Consider the following 25,666-nt stretch of genomic DNA (forward strand, 5'->3'; position numbering starts at 1 on the left):
CTTCTATTATAGACAAAGCAGTTTTGAGTCAGAAGTCCCACACAATTTAATTTATTGAAAGCTAGGCTAAACTTTTAATTTTGTTAAATGACAAACACTGGAGGTAGCACCTTGTTTTTTCTTTTCCAAAGGTCAGCTGCAGTCCTACCCTCTGCTCCCCAGTTCCCACTCTCAGCTGCCTTCCTTGTCATGGAGACTACACTCAGTCCTGCCCCCAGCTCCTCTAAAGTGAGGCTCAGGGCAGAACAGCAGGCTGGGGTCACATGCAGCAGTTTGTCTGCTACTGCTTGCTTATTACTCTGCAGTGCTTCTCCAAATGGATCTTCCCCTCCTTTTCCCTAATAGCTGTTCCCTTTTGTCTTCCCTTGCATCCTTCTTCCTGTCTCTCCTTTTGTGCATCCTCACAACCCTCCTCTTGGTTCCAGCTGTTCCCATTCTTAAATTCTTCCCTTTCTTAAATATGCCTAAGCTCAGGTGGCACCTTCCTCCCTAAGGAGTTGATGTTTTGGCTGGCAGCAGCAGTGTCAGAGTGCAGTTCATTCTGCTGCTACCAAAACAGGCTCTGGCATTTATGCCTAATACACCTGCATGAAATTCTCAAAGGTCAGAGTTGCTTCGTTCTGCTCCTGTACCAATCGCCTTTGACCTGAGCTACTTCAAGAGAACTTGACCATGCAGGAACAGAACCAGGCACATCACAGCACACTGCACCATTGGTAGCTCTGCTTCCTGGAGTTATGATAATCACTTTTCAACTTACACAGGGCTGGTAACTTAAGGACAATGAAATTAAGAACAGAAGGGTTTACAGTCAGCATGAGCAAACAAGCTGCCCTCTCCAAGCTCCTTCCTGTTGTAGCCTGGGGAGGACACACTCTGCTTGGCTCAGTCTTCAGGACGAGGCTGTGCCAGTTCTGTCCTTGAGCCCAGAGCTGAGTGCTCACTTGAAGGGTGTCCAGCTACAGCTGCAGTGGTCACCTGGAGGGTACAATGACAGAGTACCTAGAACTGGAAGCTTTCCATGAAGTTCCTTACCTCATTATATTTAAAACCAAGATTATAACCTCTTTCAAGAAAGCAGTAATTCTTGTTTACATTTCCATCCACCTTAGTTTCCTCTTGCTTCCTACCAAGAATGTTTTCTAGGAAGCTGAAAGTGTCAGCAGGTCAGTGGCTGAAATGCACTTCAGATACAAAACCATCTGTACTACTACATGTGGTTCATGAGTTCTGCTCCAGGCTGTCAAAACCTGCACAAAATGTTTTTTTCGACCAAGAATGCCAGGATCATATTTAGCGACATTCCAGTTAGTCTCTGCCCTCATTTCTCACACTTTCAAAGAACAGCTAGACAAGAACACCTTTATCTCATTAACAAGGCTCTTAATTCCCTTTATTTTAAAATTCTATGTACATATGAATGATCTGTATAATGTACACTCAATATAGAAAGTTTTTATATACTGGATAATGTATAGAACATTTCACAATTACACTAATTTCTTACATAACATGTCAACTTTTTTAAGGTTTTTTTGCTGAAGCTTTGTCAATTTGGTCAAGCCAGTTATACATACAAGTGTCTAATGCTGTTTGATCCGAGGAAGAAGATAATGTTAATGATTAAGGACATGAGTGAACTGGTGCAGACAAACCCTTTCAGGTCATGTTCAATGGAAGTGATCACATCAGATTGAGAAATGAAGGGATGCCCTTTTAGTGGGGTTGGTGAGGTCCAAGTTATTTTAGCCCAATTCCTCTAGACTGTAGCTCAACTCCAGTCATGCTAATCCATAAAATATAAAAACTAGGAAAGTTTGATTCACAGTCTTGTAAACAAATATAAAGGAACAAAATGTGCTTATGTACAACAAGAAAAAAATTCTTGTGTACCCATTTCAGCTGATCCACAGAGTGCTTTCTTGTGTTACAGTGTGGTAGTTAGAATCACTGACTTTTCCTAGAAAAAAAAAAAAGTCATAGAAAAAAGGAATAACACTGTCATAAACACCTGGCAAGGCAGTAAGTTCACTTCAATGTATTGGAGGAAAGTGCTGTTCCTCATCACTGGCCTGTCTGCCTTTGTCTCTTCCACAAAGATTTCCAGTCCTTAGCTGACATCTCCCACTTCGTTGTCTACCGGGGGTGGTACGTTGGGCATTACGGATGACGTCGTCCCTGCAGTGAGGTAACCAGCAACTCCAGGGCCTTTCGGGAGGAAAACAAATACTGCTGATTAGTTTTCCTTTATTCACTCTGTTAACACTCAGATACGTCATCTAAGTCAACCAAACACCTTACACAAAAACATTTAAAGAGTTTTTCTTCAGATCCTTTAAAATCTAGGAACACTAGAAACTAAGACTTCTTAGTCTACCAAGTGGAATAGCTTGTGGGAGCCTTTTTTGGGCTTGCTCAGTTTTTTTTTTAATTCTGATATGCCAAATATGTTAGAAAGAACCCCAACCACTTGCATTACCCATCTCACCTTCCATCAATGAAGCAGCAGTAAAGCAGGGGTGGCCCTCCTTTGATAAAGAAAGGCCCTGCCATGGAATCAAAAGGGAGTTCAGGCATGTGTTCCACTACTGGGCTCCTTGTGTACTTTTTCAGTGTTTTAAAAGTTTTTCCCAACTGCATAGTTCCAGGAAGCACAATAGGCTGCCCCATGAAGAAGCAGAATTGCCTAAAGCTTGTTTAGCCAGCATTTTGTGCCTTCAGTTGGAACAAAGTGACAGCGTTCTTGGGATACACAAATGCTATACCAGAGATGCAGGGCTCACACCATTACTAAGTTTCCATGTTGATTACTATAGGGGCAATCACTTTTGCACTGAAGGCAAAGCACCTCTCCCTCAAAGCCTGGAATTAAAAATTTAGTCATATAGAAACTTTCAGCAAATGCAATAAAAACTTAGGTTGCAGCATGAGGTGTTTCAACAGTAATTTTTATCACATTAGTGACTAGAAAACTGATCACTTGCAACACATTCTTGCACCAATACAGCAATCGACTTGGTCTTAGACCTCCAGCCTATACTGCCAATATTCAACATACTAAATTCTGCCAGGTCCTGTACTCTTCCCCTTTAAGCCATCCTCACTGAATTCTCCCAAATTTACTATTCCTTCCTGTCCCACCCTCCTGTCTCACACTTCAGCCCAGGGCCAGAACATCAGAATGTGGTTTGTCTCCCTGCAAACAGTCCCACACTACTACTGCAAGGCAGAGAGCAAAGTAAGCAGTGCCTCTAGCAATAAAAGTTCTGACTGCAGGAGGGGACCTCTCTTTGCCAGCCCATCAGTGGAAGCTGCCAAGTGTCATACCCACGGTTACCCATCCTAGTGCAAAAGTTCCCCATAGTTATCTTGTGCCTTAAGCTTTTCCTTTATGGAGGATTCCTAACAGAGTTCCAAAGCTGAATTCCTGTGTAGCACCAGCCAGTGCAGCTGCCAGTGCAGTGCTCCTGTGGGTGTTGGGCAGTTTGGGACCGCGCATTTGTACAGCTCTAGGACATGCATCTGTTACTCGGAGTGCAGCAAGTGCAGCGTGCGTTCTGCGAGTGGTATCTACCTGCTTTAGAGAGCTACACAGAAGTTAGCAAGCTGCCTGACACAGCAGATCTAAAGCCCACTTCTCAGGTGAAGGGGACTGCTGCCAGTTAGAAGGGAAGGAGAAGAGACACCTGAGGGAAGAGAAATAAGCAAGGGAAGTTTCAAGGGAAGTGCAAATAGCAAAGCAATTTGAAGCAAGACATAAGGCAGAATACAAGTTAAGAGAGGTTAAAAATAAAGCTTGGTTTCCATCTACACTTTGCAGTTGTACAGCACGTACATTCTACTTTGGCAAGCACTTAAACATTAGGCAATTAAAAGCAGCATGAGCCTTAAGGCAATTGGAAAACTGTATTGCCCCCAGTCTCAAGCCTGACCACATCTGGTATAGTTTCAATTCTTGGCCAATAATCAGTCATCATTCTCTTCCTATTTCTAAATTTATAATATTTATGAAATAGTAAAGAATTTCAGTACAAACTGAATCAGTTCCATTGTTCTTTGTCAAACTGGCATTGAACAGTACAAAACCAGAAAACTCCTGTTCAGAGCTAAAGCACAGAGTCCTGTGTGAAAAAATGCATCAAATGTTGCAATACCTACCCTCAAAATACAAGCAACTGCTGCTAGAAGGTGTAGCTCCTGACTTGAAAGGCTCTTGCTTCATTTTTTCAAAATACACGTTAGTAGCTTGCAAGAAAAACTTTGGCCATCTGATTTATACTTCATTAGTTCAGTTATGCTCAAATGCTTTACCAAGTTTCCTATACTGGGTTAGATGTGAAAGTTCCACATGGCACACAGCTGTGTCCACACTGGCTTGTCACAAAGAACTTTAAAACCCCACCTGTGAGGTAAAGCTTTTACGACCTAGTGTTTGTTCAGCTGATGGCTACTGGGGAGTCAGAAGTTTGCATCATGGGTTTGCTGCAATGTCATTATCTGCTACATCTGAAAATATTCTATGTGATAGTGATTTGGACTGTGACACTGTGTCTGTCAAGTGCTGCTCAAGTAAAGGAAGAGCAGGACTTGATTTGCAGTGACATAACTGATCTGGGATTATGTCTGCACCATGCAAAGAAGCTCCCATCAGCCATTAACTTTAGTGTGCACACAGTGCACAGCACACACCCCTAAAATGCTCTTCTTAACTACCAGTGGGACTGGGGTGCCATTTCAATCTTGGTGGCACCAGCAGGGGAACCACCCAAGGTGCATCACTGCTGCAGTAAAGTACATGCTGCAAGCTCCACATACAGGCACGAGGCCACCTTGGCAGGCCACTGATTCTGGCTGGAACACAGCCTCATACTCCAACCTATTAGCATTCCAACTCTTCCAACAGTACAACTACATGCATAACACTAAAGTTGTGTTAATCCACACAGCCAACTAATACAGACAGTCTGAATGATTCTGAAGACAGTTTACACATCCCTTCAACTGTGGACAAACTTGTGTTCTAGAACTGAAGCAGACTGATCCTGAGAAAGCATGGAAAGCTATTGTCATTCATCAGTTTCAATTATGTCTCTGCTTTGTCACTACAGAGTACATGCAAGTCTTGCCAGTGTCCAGATTCTGTTGCTAAGTATGTACAGCAAAGACTATGCAGAGAAATATGTTTTCAAATCAGCAAGAAGTTTACCTTTAAATAAGCATTTTAAAAACTTACTGTATTTTTACAGCACTATATGTTCAGACCATGTGGAGGCACTAGATCTTGGGGATAAACAGTAACTCTAGAGTCCAGAGTGACAATTAAGTAACAGTGCAGTACAATTCAGGACATAAACAGGAAAGTATTGCTAACCTGTGAGGTATCCAGATGTTTGTGTATCAGAAATGAACAAGTCGTGTTTCTGATCCTTGAAGGCACTCCACACAGAAGAACGGGACAGAATTTCATTTACCTATAGTATTTGAAGAGATAACACAGTGAACAAGTGCCATTTGTCATGTTCTAGGCAAATAAATCCATTTTCTACTGCCAAACCATTCTGAAGGGATTATACCAAATAACATGGCAGTAGTTCAGGCTGTGACAAGAAATTTGTGCACATTTCCAAGGAGACTTACTTTTCCATGTGAATTGTGCAGCTGACACCAATGCTCAAAAGAAGTTATTTAGTAGCTTGACTTTATCCTTTGTTACCCAGAAAGGTGACAAGGAAAAGCAGCCCTAGAAACAGCCCTTGCCTCTCACAGACAGCTGAGGGAGAATAGCACTTTTCCTGTACTAAAGCAAGACAGGGACTACTTGGAAGAAAGACCTATTCCAAGTTTCCTCCCCTTGAGAAAGCTCTCAACAAAAGGGTAAGAAAAAAGCATTAAGAACTAGCACAGTTACTGGGAAAAATTTACTTAGATATACATCCATAAAGCTGCTGCAATTATGTACTTATTCAAAAAGCAGAAGAGAAATTTATATCTATAACACAAGTTCTGAAGAGTTACCAGTTAAAGCTAACCAGCTCATAGAACATTCCTGCAAATCCTGGGATTTGCCTTTTTTATTAGTGGTTTTCACATGCATTGAACCAGTAACTTCTTCCACAAGCAGGAGATGAAAAAATTCCAAACCATAATCATTCAGCAGTTGCAGAATGTTAACATTTTAGGTAGAATGATCCACATGATAGCCAGAAAATTAAACAAGGTATGTTCAGAGTTTGACCTACCAAGTGTCAAAGCCCAGATAAGGACTTGTGAGTACTCACCTGTTCCCCGTACTGCAGGCTGCGAGACATGGATTTCAGAGCCTTAACAATCTGAGCTTTTGTTGCAGATGGGCTTTCCAGGCTCTCAAGACCAACACCTTCAAGCAGCTTTAGAAGATAAGGGACCAAATCCGCTTTCAAAGACTGCAAACATACCCAAATGAGTTGTCTTAACACAGATCAAGAAGTTCCATACAGGTTTTTTTGTAACTAGCATTACTGTGCACCAAAAGTGCCAACAACTATTACTACAAATGATTAGTCTATTTTCCTGGTCTGTATGAATACAAACAAGAGAAAGCAAAGATACTGTACAGCAATTCTGTTCTATGTAGGTGTTGAATTAGTTGGCATTCCAGTACACTTTCTCAGCAGACACAACACTACCTTGTGCATTAAGCTTCAATGCTCAGGTAACATCCTTGACAGGTCTGCATTTTAGATAAAAAACTTTTTCAACAAGAAAAGCACATTAGTTAAGTGTCCAGGAGGCTTCCCAGATGCCATTTCAGTTGAACAGCTTAGACATACCATACTTTTACAGTCTGAGAATGTACTACTTACTTGTGCTACTAAGTCAGTTTGTTCCTTCTGAAACATTCGATTTAGTGTTTCACAGGCTATCCCAATAACGTCTGATCTCTTTTTCATTCCATTCATGAGAGGGCCAATGGTCTCCAGTGATGCCATCGCTCTAACACAAAGCTGTAGAGAGATCAATATCCTGAGGACTTTATTTTATGCCAAGATTAATTGGTTATTGCAGATATGGTCAGCAAACACCATAAATTTCTCAGTGTTTAATCAAGCAGTTTTCCATTAATTAACTATAGATCCCTCCTCACTTTCTACACAGTATTTATAGTTAGAATAATGCCCTTTTAGGAACACTACTAAACAGTACAAATAACTCCTGCTATGCTTTTTTCCCCTCAAGCACTTAGATGATTTAGTACCTCATTGTCTGACAATATGTGCATGACACGAATCGCACTTTTAGGAATGGCATTGTTCTTGTGATTCATAGCCTGGATTATCTTGTGAAGATGACCAAGAGGAGGAACTTGATCAGCTAGCTGAGGCTGGGCACTGAACAGGCACACAGTTGCTGTGGTAATGGTTTCTAAAGTTTCCCCCTGCAGAAAATTGAAAATAACAGAAAGTATAACTCAGTAAAGCCTTATGTATCACCATAATAATATTTCTCACTTGCTTTGCATTATAGATTTTTTTTCCCTAGTGCTTTTATATCACCTTGCTCTCAAACTGTTAAAACAATAAGTTAAGAACATAATTACCAGCTCTAACAATGGCAAACATTCACTAGCTCCCCAAAGACAGATCACACGAGAATTCCTAAGTACTGTTTCCAGTCACTTGAGAATCCAATATCTGGCTAAGTTGCTTGGTGCAAGTATTGACAGCATGGATGTTTGGCAGACCACTTGAATTCCTAAAAGATTCTGCAGTCTGTGCAGAAGCACTCGTCACGCCTTATGTATTCTGCATGCCTCTACAAACTGCTATCACATCTTTTTAATAAAGATGCTTGTTTTATTACTCATGCTAATTAGTTTCCACCCTGCAAGTCTAACACATAATCTGTCTGAACACTGTTGAAAAATTAATTTTCAAACCATAAAACATTTGCTGCACTCATTACACTAACTATTAGGTGGCAGCCTTCTGTAGGTCACATAATTTATACGAGAGCGGGAATTCAGTGTTGCAGAAGGACAACAGAAGTCTCAAGAGCAGAAAATTTTTAGGTGGTATAGAACAAGTGCCATTTTTGGGGGGTTGGACAGTCATAGAATAATTAAAAGACACTTCATTTGTTAGGCCTTATCTAGCACAAAGTAAGTCTCTAAGACTTCACTGAAGTCTTCTATGGCTTCTGGAACTTGAAAAACCTTGACTCATGTTCAGAAGTTGCCTAAACATATCAACACGCTTCTACAGAGTGTCAGAAAGCAGACATAAAACTCCATTTATGATGGGAAGAAAGTGTGAGAATCTAAGTTAATCAGAAACTGAAAGACTGAAAACTTAAGAATGCTAAACAAATTCAAAGCATAGAACTAGAAAAAAAAAAAATCATCTTACATGGGGGTTATTTTTCTCCAGTAGTTCAGTAAACTTTTCCAACAGTGCAATGAGAAATTCTCTTGGTTTCCGTAAAACCCAGGCCGGCTGGGCAATAAAAATCCTGAGGAAGACTCCCCCCACTGAAAGTTCACCTTCTGCCTCACCATACACCACAGCAAAGTCTTCAGGCAGCTGTTGAATTGTAAAGTAGAAGTTATTTGCAAGGGTATTTGAGAGATCTAAAACTGTTTCTCTAAGTGGTCAGGGTCACTAACTGTATTCTCTGAAACAGAGCTATGTAAGACCAATAAACCCTTCATCATGAAAGAACATGAGGTAAGAAGCAACAGTAGAAAGAACAGTGCAGTGCAGGCAATGCCACTACAGTGAACTTTTGTTTCAAACAACACAAGTAACTGAACCTGCAAATGCAACAGTGACAAGCCCTAGTTCAAGAGAAGCACACAAGGCTGATGATACAACAGCCCTTTCCTTCCTTCACACACTTCAGGGAAAGGTTTCTCGGTCTAGGGAAGTTTCCAGTTTTCATCTGGATCAAAACTGGCATTGATTGATCGAACGTGTGATTGATGTGTTTAGAAACTGGTTTAATGTTGAACTAGAGGACTGTTGGGAAGAAGTCATGTCTAGCTTTTCACAGATACTGGGAATCACCACATACTGAAACACCTCAATGATGGGCCTGATGCAAAGGAATGCCTAAGGACTAGAATATTTTTTGAGATCCAGTGACTTATTAAAGTTACTTCACATTTACCAAGAGCAAGTTTACTATGGCTACATAGTGACAAGACTTTTCTCAGCAAACCAGTATTCTCCTTTGTTGCTGACTTTTGATGAGTTTTAGAATGACCTGTACTATCAGAACATTCAGAGTATGCTGACAGTGGTTTTACCACTAACTGTCTAACTTCAAGGCGCAAGTAGTAACAAAAGCATCAATTCAACATTAAACCAGTTATGTTCAGTTAGGAACAGATATGTTCACAGCACAGCAGTGAATTCCTGTTAGTACTTTAAGAGAAAAGCCTCTAAGAGTCCAATACATGCATTTATTGTTTTGTGGCTTACAGCCTCCCTGGACACACTCAAAGGAGAAACAGAATACTTTTACCTTCCAGTTACTGTCAGGGTTGTCCCTCTGAAGTTTAAAGTGCCTTTGAAAAGAAAGTAAGTTTTAATGAGCAGTAAAGGAAGCAGCTGTCTATGTGACAACTCAGTCCCCCTCCATCATTGTCAAGCAGCTCCAGTTTCTAAGCCCCATTCTACCCCCATTGAATCCCTCCAAATCCTACAGCAGTGAGCAAGTACCTGGACTGTGCACAAATTGCACCTGCATCACTGACTTACATGTACAGTACACAAACAATGAACAAATTTATTTCACTGAAGTCTCGCTTGCAAGAATTCTACTTTTTACAGGCTGAGCTCTGTCTCATAGTTCAACAGCAGCTCTGGTTTACTGCCACTGAGAGTCTCAGTTAAAGGTAAGTGAGTCAGAAAGTTTCCACATACTCAAGCATCATTTCTCGAACTGTTGTTGATACTCTCTCCCTGGAGCTGTCATTCCAAATCAGTTCTGGATTTTCATGGGTTCCCTCAAAGATATGAACAGCAGCTTCAGGGTTGTCTCTCATGGCATCCATGAAGACTCCAGGTAAAAATTTCATTAGTGTGATTCTAACCTAGAAGGGATGAACATCAATGGCATTTAGTGCATTATATGACAAGCTAACTGACGCTAATGGAAAACTCCACAATGTCCAACTCTTTAATGCTAGAATTGTCAAGTGCTAGACCACAACAGTACAAAATAAAACAGTGCCATCACTTCAAATAGCAATAGCCACACTATTTCACTGACACTGAAATCTAGGTCTCTACTACTGAAGTCATTCCAAATGGAAACCAAACTGTTTATACAAGTTATTGTACATACAACAGCTTCTAGAAGTCTGCTCACATATTAAAAGTTAAATTATTTTGAAAAAGCCTGATGTACTCCTTTCATGAGTCTTTCAGATACAGAAAAGGATTTTTTGCTCATCTTTAGAGAGATGCCAGTAATAAAAAGAATGAGTTCCAACACGAGCTGTTAAGATTCTTACCTTTGGACCCACCAGCTTATCTGCAGTCATTTTGGCAAAAAGCTCTGCCGTTTGGGCTCGGACCTGTGGATGAGTTGAGTTGCAAAACATATCTAGTAAGTAGATTAACGCACCTGTAACAAAGAGATAGGGAGCATTCAATTTTTTTTTTTTTCCTGTTCACAAGTAGTAGAAATTCTCCAATTCCACACTGATTATTTTAAAGGGAAGAGTGGCCACTCTATACATTTTAAGTCCATTTTAAATCCATGCAGAAACATTTGCTTTCAGTGTACTACTGTACCTTTTGCCATGGCCTCTTTAATTATTTTTGTGCTAGATGTCAAAGCATACAGAGTTTCAAGGACAAGCTGCCGACCTGTGATAATAAAGAGCATTAAGAACTTTGTGTCACAGAAAATGAAAAAGCGAAGATAAATGTAACCAATCTTAACAGAAAACTGTATCAAAACTGCAATAAAGCTTCATGTAATTACAAGCTACACCACATTAGTTAAGGAATGTCAAATCAATCACATTCTAATAAAGCATAACTTCTTAATTAGATGCTAATTAGCTGATTTCCCAGGAATAATTTGCCAATGGAACACTACACAATACCGAAGTAATCAGAGTACCTGCAATTCATATGTTTCAGGTCACACATTTAAGACAAAAAGCTTGCACACATGACCAACAAATGTTGGTCCCACACAACACTTTTGTAAACCATCCTTGCTAACTTTGGATATGACAGTCACTAATATTTAAATCAGCAGACAGAAGTGACTTAGCAGCATATCATAGGGCCTGTGTGATGACAGAGATGGTTTAAATTTTGCATTTGTTTAAAAAACTATTTCTATTCCTGGTTCCTGTTATCACCTTTTTAAAAAAATGGTGATTCCTGTTTGGTAGCTCTGCCTTTCTTATCTAGAAGGGGAATAACTGATAGCTGAAGAATGTTATTAGGACCAGGCATAGAAACACCATTTTTCACTGAGGATGTATTGCAGTACTGTCCTTACTGCTCTCAATAGCTGAGCAACTGGAATGGAACACAGCAACAGCTAGGAAGCCCGAGGAAAGCTTTGCTCCAATATATAGGTGTTCTTACTGTAGTTTCTCTTCATAACCCAGCTCTCTATCCTATAAAGCTAACAAGACCATTTTAACCTAAATTCAGTGCTAATTTCAGCTAGTTGCATTCTTTTAAGTTTCTGAATTAGAAACCCTTTGCCTCGCAAGATGGAGTCCTATGGTACCTACTTGAAGGTAAGGAATGCAGGAGTGCCAGCAAGTTAGCAAGAACCATTGCCTCAGCAATGTTGTTAACACATTCTTGATTACTTGTTACTATGTTGACTACCTGCAAAAGATCAGAAACATCACTTGATTATATTTCAGCTATTCAGACACTTTTCGGAAAACCCAGTGTATGAAGTCAACCAACTCACTGGCCAACAAAGCTGATATTTGCAACATTTATTCCTCCTACCAAATTGTTTTGTCTCTTCAGGCAAGAAGGATGCACGCAAAGACAGTGGCACAAAATACCACATGTTCCTCCAAGGAGGAACTGACACCTTGGAATCCCAATCTTATTATTTTTTAGATGCTACTCTAACAGCTAGACAATAAGGTTTGATTGTGGTGATTATGTAAAGCACCCAGACTGGGAGGTTAGGAGTTTGTGGGGGCTGGTTTGTTTTTTGGTTGGTTGGGTTTTTTACCTCCAGAGCCAACTGCTGCACCAGGCCAGCTCCATGAACACGCAGAAGGGAGAATATCAACTTAAAGTGCCCTATGCATTCACACTCAGAACCTGCAAGAGAACCAAATAAGTTACTCTCCATGGTAGCTGAAGCATTCACTGAAGGCCAATTCCCATGCCCATATTTCACTATATAGAGGCGTTAAAGACTACACAGCTGTATGTAGTCTGCCACAGTAATTGTAACAGCTCATACAGGACAGCACCTGCTACAGAGTTAGAAAATTATGAACATCTCTCTATTAACCTAGCTTCTACAGAATTTCAGGTCAACAATATTTCAAAAACAGAGGGTAACTCCCCTCTCTAAAGAAAGTAATTGATGTAGTTCTTGGACTACCTATTTACTTGCATTCTTATAAAACAACTAAACAAATACCATAATTTTGTTTATCATTGACCATCAAAACCTATTGTCTTCAAATACACTTGTCCTTTCAGAATGTCCCAGCTTAGAGCAGGGTTGCTATCTTCAGCAGAAACAGCTGCCTTCAGGTTTATAATTGCAAATGCAGAGAACATCCTAACCAGCTATCATTAGATGCCACAATAGTAACATGGTTTTCTTTTAGAAGTAGCATATAATACAGTAGGAAAACATCCTAATCATTTGTCTCACCCTTTTCTAGTCTGTACATTCATATCTGCTCATTAAACTTTTCTGCCCACTCTCAAGAGCATCTTCTCTTGCTTTACTATGGCCCTAATACAGGTGCCATTTAGGTGTACTAGCACACAGTACTCAGTTCAAGGAAGATTTTTTTGATGCAAGGAAGTTTAGAAATCAGTTGAAGATTCTTTGAAGGATTACAGAAAGTTTCTTTCAAGAGGTCTTCCTAGCAACAGCAGGATCAAATTACAGTTAAAACCTAATGATTCAGAGATGAAAACAGACAAGGCTCGAATTTAACCCAAAATTTTGTTACATCTACTGACAGTGTTCTCCAGGTAAGGAAAAAACCAGCAAGCTTATATGGCTTACCAACAATGTAAAAGTCTGTCAGGAAGCAAAAAAAGCTTCCTTCTCACTAGAAGATAAAGACTACAGAGGTTCAGAATTTTTAAGGTTGTCCACAGAAGAGTACAGTGGGGAAATTCATTTTTAGGCCTACCTGGGTTGTGTTTTATGACATTTCTTAGAGCCTCCAGGGCCATTTCAACTCTCCGTAAGCGATCTCCGTGCTGATTGGACTCCACTTTCCCAGTCTGAGTTATTGCCATGAGTGTATGAAGGTATTGTGCTTGTGAGCCTACATAATCCAAGAGGCTTGCAGCAAATGCTTTAGGAAGCTTTGAAGTAGAGATGACAGCATTTTTAGCTGTGTGATGCAACAGTACCCACAGGAGAAGAAAATGTATCCAAATAACTTCTACATTTCACATATTCCTTTTTCCAGCCAGGCAACACTTCTCTATCATCACTATAACATCTGGATCACATTAAACACTATTTCTATCTAAACACATATTCAAAAAACTGCCACTACTCCAATAGGTATGTGTTTGCCCATATATATAGATTGATTGCAGAGCCAATAGGCAGAATCACCACCTCCTGGAATTACTGAATCAACCAAGTGTCTGCATCACAAGCTTGTAGAGAGAAGTCATGAAGACATCTGAAGAGCACATCTTATGACAAACTTGTTCTTTTAATTTATTCTGCTCCAGTAAACAGACTTCTCATAACATGCTGATTTGAAGGAAATTTCCACAACATTTTGTATTTTGTCCATTCTGTTTGCACTGACAGATATGTAAACAGGAAGAAGTAGCATTCCAAACACTAGTTTTAACAGGAAGATTTTTAGCTACATCTCACCTCTAATTGGAAGGTAGGGACCTCATTATAGACTCTAACAAAAATCTCTCCCACAATAAGTTCCTTTGCATGGTCACTGAAGACAAAGTCAGATCCATAGCTCTTGTCACAATCACCCTTTAAGCAGAGATAAGCAGCACAAGCTCAGACAGAAAATAATCTTGTAGAAAGTGCAAAGCTATAATCCGATAATGAAATAGGCAATACTTGAACAGAAAACTTAATACTTCAGCAAATCAGATGCTGAGACTGAAACATAACATAAAATGAACTAGCAAAATCTTAGGGCTTTTGTTTTCTTTTAAAAACTACGGAATGAAGAAAGTAACTTTGGGGTAGACAACAATGGATACTTATATTAACCATACAATTGCATCCCAAGAGAATACAGGAAAACACAAAACAGTTTTTAAAAAAACAGTACTGGGATTTAAAGTAAAGAGTATCTTACTCTCTTAATCATGCTTTCTTGCTGAGATTCCAAAAACTCAAGTAATTCAGCTCGTGTCCCATTGTTCCAAATCAAGTAGGGGTTCTCTGTGTTACTGTTAAGCATCTTCAGAGTCTAAGAAAAGGAATTTACATGATGGAACACATTTACAACAGTTTTGGATCATTATGCACAGTAATCAGCATGTTTCATGATATCATTAACAGCTAGACTAATTACACAAGCAACTTTAAAGTGTGAAATTTCCCATATTGGAAAAACATACAGGAAAAAACGTATGTGCAAGTTACGTGGTGACATACAATCTAAATTTTAGTTTTCTCTTTATTCTGCTCTGAGACACACTTACTTCAGATTCTCCATCTGCTTTTGACAGTGAGCAGCAACTACCTGCAATATCTCTTTACAGATAACTTCCTTGAGGAAGATTCGTTGAGGAACCTTTAAGGAGTTAAGTTTAACCTTTGCTCTCCATCATAATTTTATCCTTAAGCCTTGAACAATTAACTTCACTTTTTTGTTTCTGTATTTGTTTTGCAAATATTATTGTATAAAGCTCTTTTGCTGTCCATTGTGTTTGAGGCTGAACCAGTTTCTTTTCCCTGCGGTTACCTCAACCGCAAGTAAAAATCACGCTGCTGTTCTCAGCATCAAGAGAGTTCAGTGTTTTAGAAGTGACCAGCAGGTCCTTTTATAAATCACTAGAGAAAGTTTTGGTCAACAGATGCTTACCTCAGTAGGAGTGACCACAGAAAGTTTTCTTGCAATGTAGGGTGTCAACATTCCAGCCAAGCTTTTCCTGATTGTTGGGTTTTCAGGGGTAGCTTGCTCGTCAGAAAGATACCCTCCAAGGCGACTCAAGGCCAGGAGACTGAGCTTAGCAAGGCTATTTGCTACCTCCTGAAAAATACAGGGACAGTTTGAGAAAACTTAGAGCTTTCTTCTGATAGCAAAAATTTACTTTTTTACTGTTTGCTATAGATTAGGAGTGTCTTGCATGAAGTCCATTAGAAACCATGGGTTCTGGCAGGTTTAACAGTTGAATGCTTTAAAAAACCAAACTCGAAGAGCATTCATCACTATAAAAAATTCCCTTCCCAAACTGTTAATGTTACTTTTCATGCAATTCAATGATTCTAACAAATATTTGAATACACTTGGTGTCTGAGTAAGAAATGGCAAACAACAGACACTAATTATTGAAAGCTCCTTGGCAACATTACCTGGTGGTTCGAATCTTCACTCTTCTGAATGCCGCTCTCCTCCAGCGTATAGTCATAGTTGAAGAGGTAACCCAGTAAGTACCACAGAACTCCAGCTTGGAACAGATGTGTTTGTAGCCAGTAATCTAAGGCAAAGGAGCTGACACACTCTACTCCTAAAGCAGCTACTCGTGGAATGGTCTGAGGGGAGATAAAAGAAGTTTGTCTTAATACCTGTAACCAAAGAATGCCAACAGGTTTCCATCGATTTAAAAGCCTAAACTTGCTAATTCTGCAGTCCTAAGCAGCCCAGAGACAAAAAGAGAAGTAGACTTAATTTCTGCAGCGGAAGTATTTGGTAACCAACAACATGGCTAATTAGTCAGCACCTTTTAAAGGAAAATGTACTTGAATAGTTATTTCATGTGATTAGAAAGCAGCATTGATGAACTCCTGGAAAAACAATTCAAAACTGAGGCAGAGATTCCCAGGTGAGTTTTTTATGGCAATACATGTGTCCTGTGGGGACTAAAGAACACACAAGCATATACAGTCAATTACTAGAACTGGGTTTTAGTCCCCTGTTTTCACACACCCCACATGAAAAGTTAAAGACAAGCTTTCCTTTCTTAATTCAGACAAAATTCAGCATTTTTATAACATAAGGCAAGTTTGAAAGGGCTAAATGGCAAGAAAACTTCTTGAACACTGTTCTCAGAGTTTATGCTGACTTTAGAGTCTATCTACTTATGCAAGGTCTAGCTGTAGTACTTTTAATTGCTGATTTAGTACAGTAAGCCAAGCTGCCTGATGTGTCAGTTAAAAGGCAAAAGTAGCTGAATCTTTACAGTGGCTGCAATTCAAATCTATAGTTGAAATGGATTCAAACACAAGTGTTGAAAAAAGGCAGCTGAGTTCTGTATCTCATGATTTGCTGGGATCTTAGAGAAGTGTTTGACTAGTCACTGCAACTATGAGGAAAGGCTGAGAGAACTGGATTTGTTCAGCCTGGAAAAGAGAAGGCTTCAAGTTGATCAAATTGTGGCCCTAAAGGGAGCTTGCACAAAAGGAGAGGGACTATTTACAACTGTATGGAGTGACAGGACAAGGGGAAAAGGCTTCAGAGAGAGTAGGTTTAGATCAGGTATTAGGAAGTATTCTTTACTGTGAGTATGGTGAGGCACTGAAGCAGGTTGCCCAGGGAAAACGTGGATGCCCCATCACTTAAAGTCTTCAAGGCTAGGTTGGATGCAGGTCTAGGCAACCTGGTCTAGTGAAAGGTGTCCCTGCACATGGCAGGGGGTTTGGAATTAGATGAACTTAAGGTCTCTTCCAACATAAACCATTCTATGATTTTGTGACTGTCCTATCTGCCCTAAAAGCAGAATATCCCCCAAAACATTTAACAGTTAAACACCCATTTGGACGAAGAAAAGGAGCACTCACCTTGCCATAATACAGTAGTCTACAGAGGTCCTTAATTATGTTAGGCATTTCTGTAATCTTCTCTCTGCATTCCTCAAACTGAGCTGCTACACTGTAGCATTTACTAATGTATCCACATACCTACAAATCACAATATTTTATTGGCTCCAAGTGAAGGAAAAATGTATGTTTACAATTGCATTTTTAATATATACAATACTAGAGCAATGTTTTTACTGATTTTATTTTAAACACAAATTTGCATTTATTATCATATTATACATACGTATACACCATGTAGTCTTCTGAGAAGACAATACACTCACTTAAAGCTGCTGCTTTAAACTCACCTGTACAGACATATCATCTGGCTTGCTAGAACGAGTCAAGACTGCTACACAACGATTAAACGCTTCTTGCAATACCTGTGAGGATTGGATGATGCACAAGCTCAGTCTCAACAAAAAGAGATAAAAGCCAGCAAAACCAAAACATTAGCTGGTAAAGTAATTTTTAATGGTTGAAACAAAACACTTGACAAAAATCTGCTGCTTGCCTAAATGGTTTGTAGTGCAAAATTCCTTGTAAGTGCTAGTAATAACCTTTGATGCTTTAAGAGCTGTCAGTCCTCTCACTGAACTAACAACCTCAGTGAGTGTGCAGATGACATTAAATTGTATGGGAATGTGGATCTGCTGGAGGGCAGTAAGTCTCTGCAGAGGGATCTGGACAGGCTGGACCAATGGGCCAAGGCAAACTGTGAGAGGTTCAACAAGGTCAAGAGCCAGTTTCTGCACTTGGGTCACAACAATGCAATACTACAGTCTGGGGGCAGTGGCTGGAAAGCTGCCTGGCAGAAAAGGACTGGTCAACAGCCATTGAACATGAGCCAGGGTGTGCTCAGGCAATGGTATCCTGGGTTGGAACACCAACAATGTGGCCAGCACGACCAGACATTGTGATTGTCTCCCTGTATTCAGCACTGGTGAGGCTGCACCTTGAATGCTGTATTCATTTCTGGGACCCTCCTTCTCTACAAGAAAGACACTGAGATGCTGGAGAGTGTGCAGAGAAGGGCAACAGAGCTGGGGAAGATTCTGGAGTAAAAATCTGAAAATGAGCAGCTGAGGCAGTAGGGATTGTATAGCCTTGAGAAAAGAAGGCTAAGGAGGGACCTTATCACTCTCTACAAGCACGTGAAAAGAGGCTGTAGCAAGGTGAGGATTGGTCTCTTCTCCCAAGAAACAAGAGACAGTACAAGAGGAAATGGCCTCATGTTGTGCCAGGGAAGGTTTAGACTGGATATTAGGAGGAATTTTTTCACCAAAAGGGTGGTCAAGCACTGGAACAGGCTGCCAATCGGAATAGCTGAGCTGCCATTCCTGAAGGTATTTAAAAAGGCACGTAGACATGATTTAGTGGGACTTGTCAGTGTTGGGATTAACAGCTGGACTCAATGATCTTCAACACCTTTTCCAAACTAGATCATTCTAATAGTGTAATATGTGCAATGAAAATTCCTTCTGCTTAAGTGACTTGTTCAAATTTATCTATTCTTTCACATAAAAAATGCAGCAGATCTGTAAAGGAGTAAAGAAACTTCACAGGTATTTTGCTTATCCACAGTTCAACAGACAAGCCAAGGTCCAGAAAAGGGTATACTCTGCAAGATGTTTCTCCTACTGTATCCGGAATATCTGAGATGTTAAGAATACCAGGTTTCTCAATACCAAAAGTGATTCTCAATTACATTTGATTTCCCAGGCATTGAGGATCTAGCTACAGAAAAGTTAAACTAAAACCATGCATTTTGACATATTTCTTTACATTTACCTCAATTCCACTTTCTCTCCTCAATTCTTCTGCATTTAATGCTGAACAACTGACAGTATGAAAAGCAAGTTCTGTAGCAGCAGGCAACAGTGGGGATTCTTTGGAAAACAGAAGGTCATCTGATGTTTCAATGGTAATGGTCTTTATCAGCATAGGATAGCCTGCATACTTGTAAGGTTTCAAATCTGAAAGAGGAAATGAAGTCCAAGTTTATGTATACATAGACTCTAAGCAATTTAAGCCACCACAAAATTACTGGGGGAAGATATATCAGATATATAAGAATCAGGAAAGGAAGCCAACACCTGGGGAATCTGGAATAAGATTGAGCAGTCCACACAATCCAGCTCCTCATCAAATAGAGCTGTTCATGCTAGAAGCTAACAGAGCTTCACAAGAAGAACTTGTTTAAGATCAAAAAGGCTTGTCTTCAGCTCAGTAAGCCCCCAAGCTCAGAGCCTTCTCAATGATACTTGTCTCTCTCCAGAGAAACTCAAGTATAGTTTGGTCTGTGTCTCAGGCTGACTAACAATAAGCCTTAAGAATTTTGTCCAGTTTGACACAATAATTTTAAGTTTTAAATTGTGATTTTTATTCCTGTAGAGTTCAGCAGCGCTAAAGAATAATTTCATTTTTCATATGGAGCCAACTGCAAGCCAACACATTTAAGTCTATACCAATGCTGTCCCTCGCTCCACATAACTGACAGGACTATGACTACACGTGAGGAGGTTCTTAGTTTACCATCATAATGTAACACTCACACAGCAAAACACTGTGGGTTCTGCAAGACTTGGACATGGCAGCAGCTACCTGTAGCTGGAGCCAAGTATTAGGGTGCTCTAGATATCCCTCTTTCTCATCTGAGCAATAAAATAGGCCATGTTGCAGTACACTCACCCAAGGACTCTAACACTGGTCAGAATTCCTGCAAGAATGACTGACTGTTAATAGCCAGATGAGTGTAATCTCATGTACAACTAGCATCAGGGTGACGATTTTTCTGCACAGACGGAATTCTCCATATGGAGGAATATTCAAACTGATTAGTATTGGAGCAGAGGACTTCAAAGAGCTATTCATGCTGTTTTGAATTAAGTTTTACTGCAGATTCATTTATTTAATGGAAGAAAAAGTCCTATTTTGAAGCCCTATATCACAGGTACATAATGTTGTGGCAAGTCAGAAACCAGATCAACAGAACAGACTCAAGAAGAGAGGAGACTAAAGTTAACCAAAACGACCACTAAAGAAATCAATATAAAACTCTGAGGCAGCATGCTTACCTTCCTTATGCCTGTTGAAGAGGATGCTTTGAGTTTTCAAGATCAAAATTATGTTTTCTGGATCTGGCCCATCTATCACCTTGGCAGACTTTGTGCATAAAAACTCATATGCTTTATTAACTTTTTCAAACATATCCTGCAAATAAGGAGAAATAGCCGTAAGTGTTGTTAAGAACCCTCTAAATTACTAGATCATCAGTTTAAGTGCAAGTAAAATAAAGCATTTCAGGTTATCAGCAACAGCACTAGCTTTGTTGCCTCACTGCACTTCAGGAAATACTGCAAATAACACTGGTTCATGTATTAGTTTTCTTTTGTCTCCTGAAGTCTGCCTTAGGCAAGAGACTTTAAGTCAATCATACTATGACAAAAGCAGTAATTACAGCTGGATTGTAAGAATGGGCAGAGGATGCAGTCAGTCTCTGAAAGGGAACAAATAGCTTGTTCAGGTCCTGAGCAACTCTCTAAACAAGACCATTTCTGAGATGCCAGTCTAATCTGACTACACCAGTTTACAGAAATCCTAAATCTCTGAACAGTATTAGTTAAATTATTCATCTGTAGCATTAATGTCTATTTTAGCATTCATCTAGGGCATAGCTTCTAAAAGGAAGAAAGTCAATATAAGTGTGCATTTCAAAATTATTAATTTTGAATTAAAATCAAGAATTAATTAATTAAAGCTGAATGTGTCCCCATTTTATCAAGACCATAAATTTGTGCTGTACTTACCCTGCCTTCTGGATTCTTGTCTGGGTGGTATTTTTGAGCCAGCCTGAAATAAGCTTTCCTGATCTTGCTTTCATCATTTCTACAATAAAACAAGTTCTATCAATTACACTTAATAACAAAAAAACAAAAATAACCACAGCAAAACCAGCCTGGAGTTCTGACAACAATACTAACTGTAACTGCAACTTTCACTTTTGAGTGAAAACTACAAAGCTCTCCCATTTCCTTTTTAAAACCCTGCTTCATCATCTTGCACTGAATGGGAGGTAATCATGTAGTCACAATAGGAAGAAATTTTAAAGACTGAAGGTACTTATATTAGGTACACTTGTACCTAATATATTAACCAGAAGGTGCTCAGAGTTCCTCAATATTTTAAATGAAGAATCTAAATGAGCTACAAGTGTTAAAAGTTAGTATTTCACCATTTGCAGTAAGTGCACTGTTCCTCAAGGATAAACACAAACTGCTGCTGGTTCACTTCTAGAGACCTGAAGTCAGAGACCAGTGGCAAACACGATTCAAAAAATTCTAAGGATATAACAATATGGGGGAGGGAGAAGAATGATTACACAAAAAAGCTCCTTTGAATATATTCAAGTTCTGATATATTCTTTGCTCACTATGGTTGAGTCTTAAGCTCGATCTTTAAAAGAGCAAAGCTCAAAGCATTCTTTTCCCCATGTTCAGCTTATCTAAAAACTTTAACAATTGTTTTCTCAAACACTGGAATTGCATTTCCAAGCTCTGTTTCTTTTCAGCAAAGCAATCCTGTGTGAAATCCACTGTGAAAGAAGAAGGTGCTACACGTGACTGAGCTGGTACCACTAACTTGTTCCAAGTACAGAGATAAACTTCAGTTTGGTCAGTGCATGGAGTTTATATAAAGTAGTTATACAACTTTAAATCCTCAAGACAACTTACTGGCCTTGTCCTCTGGGTAGGTTAAGAACTTCATAAGCATCATCTATTGACATGGTAGGTGGCTTCTTCTCCACCTCCTTCTTCCAAGCTTCTAGGGTATCTTTCAACAGTTTAACCTCAAGAATTACAATTTATTAGTGTTTAATTTATGCTGACACCAATATACATAATTTTTAACAAAATGCTGCTTTATTAATGAATCCTGTATTTTATTCAAGATAAAAGCACCTTGAGATTAAAGTGACTATGTAAAAGTCAAATTAGAAGATGGAGAATCATTTAAATAAGATACAGTTCACATCATAATAGCATAAAAACTGCAAAGCTGCACGTATAAATAAATCTGCTCAGACAGATCTAGTCCACAGATTTGTACCAAAAAGATCTCTTCAGTTAATGTACTGACACATTAGCTTCTGCAGCATGGACAAATAAGAACCCAAAGTCATGACTTCCATTTCCTCTCCCCACCCCTAAAAATGATTCACTGAAACACTCTCTGAAGTTTCTTGGATGCTTGAATTTGCTATTTAAGTAGTCACCACAAGGAGAATACACTTATGGGATTGCTATGTGGAAAGAACACTATGCTGCTTCAAGATAAAGTAGTGTTTAATGTATTTACTTGTGGACCAAAATTCACAATAAAGGAGTTACTTGCAACAAACCTAGCATTTGATTATGTTAATATTTTAGGATTTTTCATTAACTTTTAGGACTAAAAGATTAAGAACTAAATGAATCCTAAAATACTTCTTACTTACTGGATCTTTAATTGGCCAGTCAGGAAATCTGAGCGTATCACAAAGATGCTTGAGGTAATAAATGTTACAGAACAGCTCATTTTCCAGTTGGGGATAGTTGATAACCGGGATGGGACAGTATTGGTACAGGGCTCTTGTATTGCTTTGAAGACGAGGGGTGAAGTCAGCCAGATGAGCAGCAATCTTCTCTATCATTAGACGCCTAAAAGTTACAAAGTTACAATCCTCACTCACTGTACAAGCATGTTCAATGATTTCTTCTGAAAAGCTTTTCCTTAGAAGTTTCTTACATTTCAGTAGGGATTTAGAATTGGATTATGTTTCTATTCTATTAGGGAGCTATTTAAACACTTTCAATAAAAGTTTACTAAAAACAATTAAAAGTGGTATTTTGCTTTCCTCAACACCTCTTTACTTTCTGGAAGACCCTAACATGTATTGAAATATTAGAGGTATATCACAGAGATAAGTGCTGGTAGCAAAAAAGTACATATTAATGAGTAAGTATAAAGCACTTCACATACATAATCAAGTCTCCATTCACAAAAGTAACTTATGCAAGATGTTCAGGGAAATACTGCCCTTCCCACTGCCAATTCTGCTCTCCCTTGCTCTGGCTGTTTTTTGTTAAAGCAGAGTCCAGTGCAAGACTGCCCTTGCAGAAGGCAAACAAGAGAAAGTCATAGAATCCAGGTATTTTCAGCTTGCTTTAAGAATGTCAAATACCTCTTCAACATAACCTGTAGTTCAGATTTATTTGTCCCTCTGACAGAAACCAGTTACCTCATTTCACTGCTCCAAATTGCTTCCGGAGTGTCAAACTCTCCAAGAAATATTTCAGAAAATTTTTCTGGTTCATAGTTTTCCAAATAACACACCATTGCTTCAGGAAGAATGTGTCCAAGTATACTTCTTTGAACTATATCTTGGCTTTTTGTCTACAGAAGAGATTACATGGTCATCTCAAAGGTAATTGAATTCTGTCTTGCTAACTAATTTGAGACCTAAAAATTCTCCCCCTTTTCCCTTATAGTTCTTATATTCTACTTAAAACAGCTACAGGTAGTCTGCAAATTATTTGGAAATAGAGGTAGTTACTCTTGAAATCTACTCACTTCTTCAGACTTGAAAGCTTGTTTTGTATGTGTGTATTTCAAAAACCTAGAAGAGAAACAGTAGTTATTTTTTTTTTTATACTTAGGTTCCCTTTGAATGGTAAGCAGACCAACATATTCCAGCTGGCAGGTATTACACATTTACTTTGAGATAAAAGAGTAACTGCAACAGTTGTATGAATTTCTGTACTATGTTCATTAAATCCTGGGGAACTCCATCAAGCTAAGCACTCCCATGTTAAAAATGTCATATGTTCACCACTTCAGTTTGAAAGTCTTGTTAAATCAAGCTGGTTTTCTACACACACACAAAAAGATGCTGATAGAGACACAGAGAGCCTCTATGCTGTTAGATCATCACTGCAGGGACAAAACAAAATTGTTTTAGACTCACTGCTGATAGTTCTATTACACCAGAGTCATCATGGAAGCATGCAATCATTTCCCAATGCATTTCACTGTACAAGAGACTTAACTGGAATTGTAGGACAGCTTTTTATGAACTAATGCATTCAGAAGAAAAGTACTGAAATGAACTGCAATAGCCATCTGCATGTGCAATGCATTATCAGGCAGTACAGACTGATTTAACTTGTTTTAGGCTTCAATACTGAAAGAGGCTATTAGATTTTTTTAAACCCTTTCAATAGCTGCCTACTACCAAAAGCTACATCAGCATATATGTAGCCTATGTTACTGCTTTTTAGTGCTTGTAATGGTTTATTCTACAACAAGATATGCCCAGTTGTACTGTCAGAACTGTATCATCAGACATATTCTCATTCCCTTTCTGGAAGGATCATAAGCAATTCACTTTTTAGTGACTGACTAGATCACATGGAGGCAATTCTTCTAGAAGTAGAATTTCATGTCGGTTCTAGCAAGCCATACTTCCCAGAGCATGTAGAGATGTAGAGCAGTAGTCCTGAGGATGACAGGTCAAGAGGTACTTTTTCTTTTTCCTCACCTTGCAATAGGAAGGACATTGGAACCTGTGTACATCATGATGAAGAAGAATACTCCACTCAGGTAAAAGCGAGGTAACTGAGGGTTGTCTTGCATGACATGAGAGAGCAATACAGCAACTTTTTCCACAAGGATAGGATCAAAAGTCAGTAGTAGCTGAAATCAAACACATGCATTTATATTAGCTGCAAGTATGCAAGTTGCCTAGCCAAAATTGATGTTTTAGCTAATTATTGGGACAACCCAGAAACTTACAGGAAATACAGTTAAAGAATACTTCAGCTTAAAAAGAGCAAGTGTCAACCAAAGAGTAATTAAAGTTGAAAGGGATCTCTGGAGATCTTCTTGTCAAACCCCTCTGCTAAAAGCAGTCTTTGAGACCTGGTTGATAAAGCCCATGTCCAGGTGACTCCAAGGATGGAGATATTTCTTTATGAGCTATTGGCTGAAAAACATGGAATTTGCAACAACACCCTGTGAAGTGAACAACTGCTTGGTCAGAGATCATGATGTTATAATTGTTCTTTGATGTGTCTGCTCCACCTAAAGTATTCACATGGGGAAGACAGTAGAGTAAATTAAACTTTTACTCATTTAGGCACATTTTTGAAGAGTTATTTACCTGAGTGATATGAGGAAGGCAAGTACTATCTGTCAACAGCCTTTTCACTCTAGGCAGAGGTCTTATAATAGCATTATCTTGATCCCTAAAAAAATCAAGAACAGCAGTAAGCACACGTGCCTTTTCTCTTTCAAGAACTAACAATTTTATTAAGCATAACAGACTATTGAAGCTAAATTGTTTGTCTTTTTTTGTTAACTTCAAAGTCTGTTGTTTGACTTGCTAAGTGTGGTTTAGTGTCCTGCATTAAAGCTGTTTTGTTTAAGTTAAACAACA

At 39.1% G+C, this 25,666-nt stretch overlaps 1 protein-coding gene across 2 annotated transcripts in view; it reads right to left on the reverse strand.

The window, feature by feature from the left end:
• Positions 1-1,362: 1,362 nt before the first annotated feature.
• The window catches only part of DNAJC13 (DnaJ heat shock protein family (Hsp40) member C13), a 56,165-nt gene continuing 31,861 nt past the window's right edge, over positions 1,363-25,666 (reverse strand). For both annotated transcript variants that reach the window (XM_056485037.1, XM_056485036.1), the window contains 28 exons: positions 25,391-25,475; positions 24,770-24,924; positions 23,803-23,848; positions 23,471-23,625; positions 22,688-22,889; positions 21,924-22,039; positions 21,000-21,078; positions 20,268-20,403; positions 18,982-19,166; positions 17,499-17,573; positions 17,170-17,289; positions 15,745-15,924; positions 15,254-15,421; positions 14,522-14,635; positions 14,071-14,187; positions 13,361-13,538; positions 12,208-12,299; positions 11,744-11,843; positions 10,779-10,853; positions 10,496-10,608; positions 9,903-10,072; positions 9,502-9,544; positions 8,385-8,558; positions 7,235-7,414; positions 6,843-6,983; positions 6,279-6,422; positions 5,372-5,471; positions 1,363-2,208 (listed from right to left, as the gene is read on the reverse strand). In XM_056485037.1, coding sequence (XP_056341012.1) covers positions 2,111-2,208; positions 5,372-5,471; positions 6,279-6,422; positions 6,843-6,983; positions 7,235-7,414; positions 8,385-8,558; positions 9,502-9,544; positions 9,903-10,072; positions 10,496-10,608; positions 10,779-10,853; positions 11,744-11,843; positions 12,208-12,299; positions 13,361-13,538; positions 14,071-14,187; positions 14,522-14,635; positions 15,254-15,421; positions 15,745-15,924; positions 17,170-17,289; positions 17,499-17,573; positions 18,982-19,166; positions 20,268-20,403; positions 21,000-21,078; positions 21,924-22,039; positions 22,688-22,889; positions 23,471-23,625; positions 23,803-23,848; positions 24,770-24,924; positions 25,391-25,475 — 3,541 coding nt within the window. In that variant the 3' untranslated portion in view covers positions 1,363-2,110. The remainder of the gene's footprint in view (positions 2,209-5,371; positions 5,472-6,278; positions 6,423-6,842; positions 6,984-7,234; positions 7,415-8,384; positions 8,559-9,501; positions 9,545-9,902; positions 10,073-10,495; positions 10,609-10,778; positions 10,854-11,743; positions 11,844-12,207; positions 12,300-13,360; positions 13,539-14,070; positions 14,188-14,521; positions 14,636-15,253; positions 15,422-15,744; positions 15,925-17,169; positions 17,290-17,498; positions 17,574-18,981; positions 19,167-20,267; positions 20,404-20,999; positions 21,079-21,923; positions 22,040-22,687; positions 22,890-23,470; positions 23,626-23,802; positions 23,849-24,769; positions 24,925-25,390; positions 25,476-25,666) is intronic.

This window comes from Oenanthe melanoleuca, chromosome 2, assembly GCF_029582105.1.
Source record: "Oenanthe melanoleuca isolate GR-GAL-2019-014 chromosome 2, OMel1.0, whole genome shotgun sequence".
Taxonomy (NCBI): Eukaryota; Metazoa; Chordata; class Aves; order Passeriformes; family Muscicapidae; genus Oenanthe; species Oenanthe melanoleuca.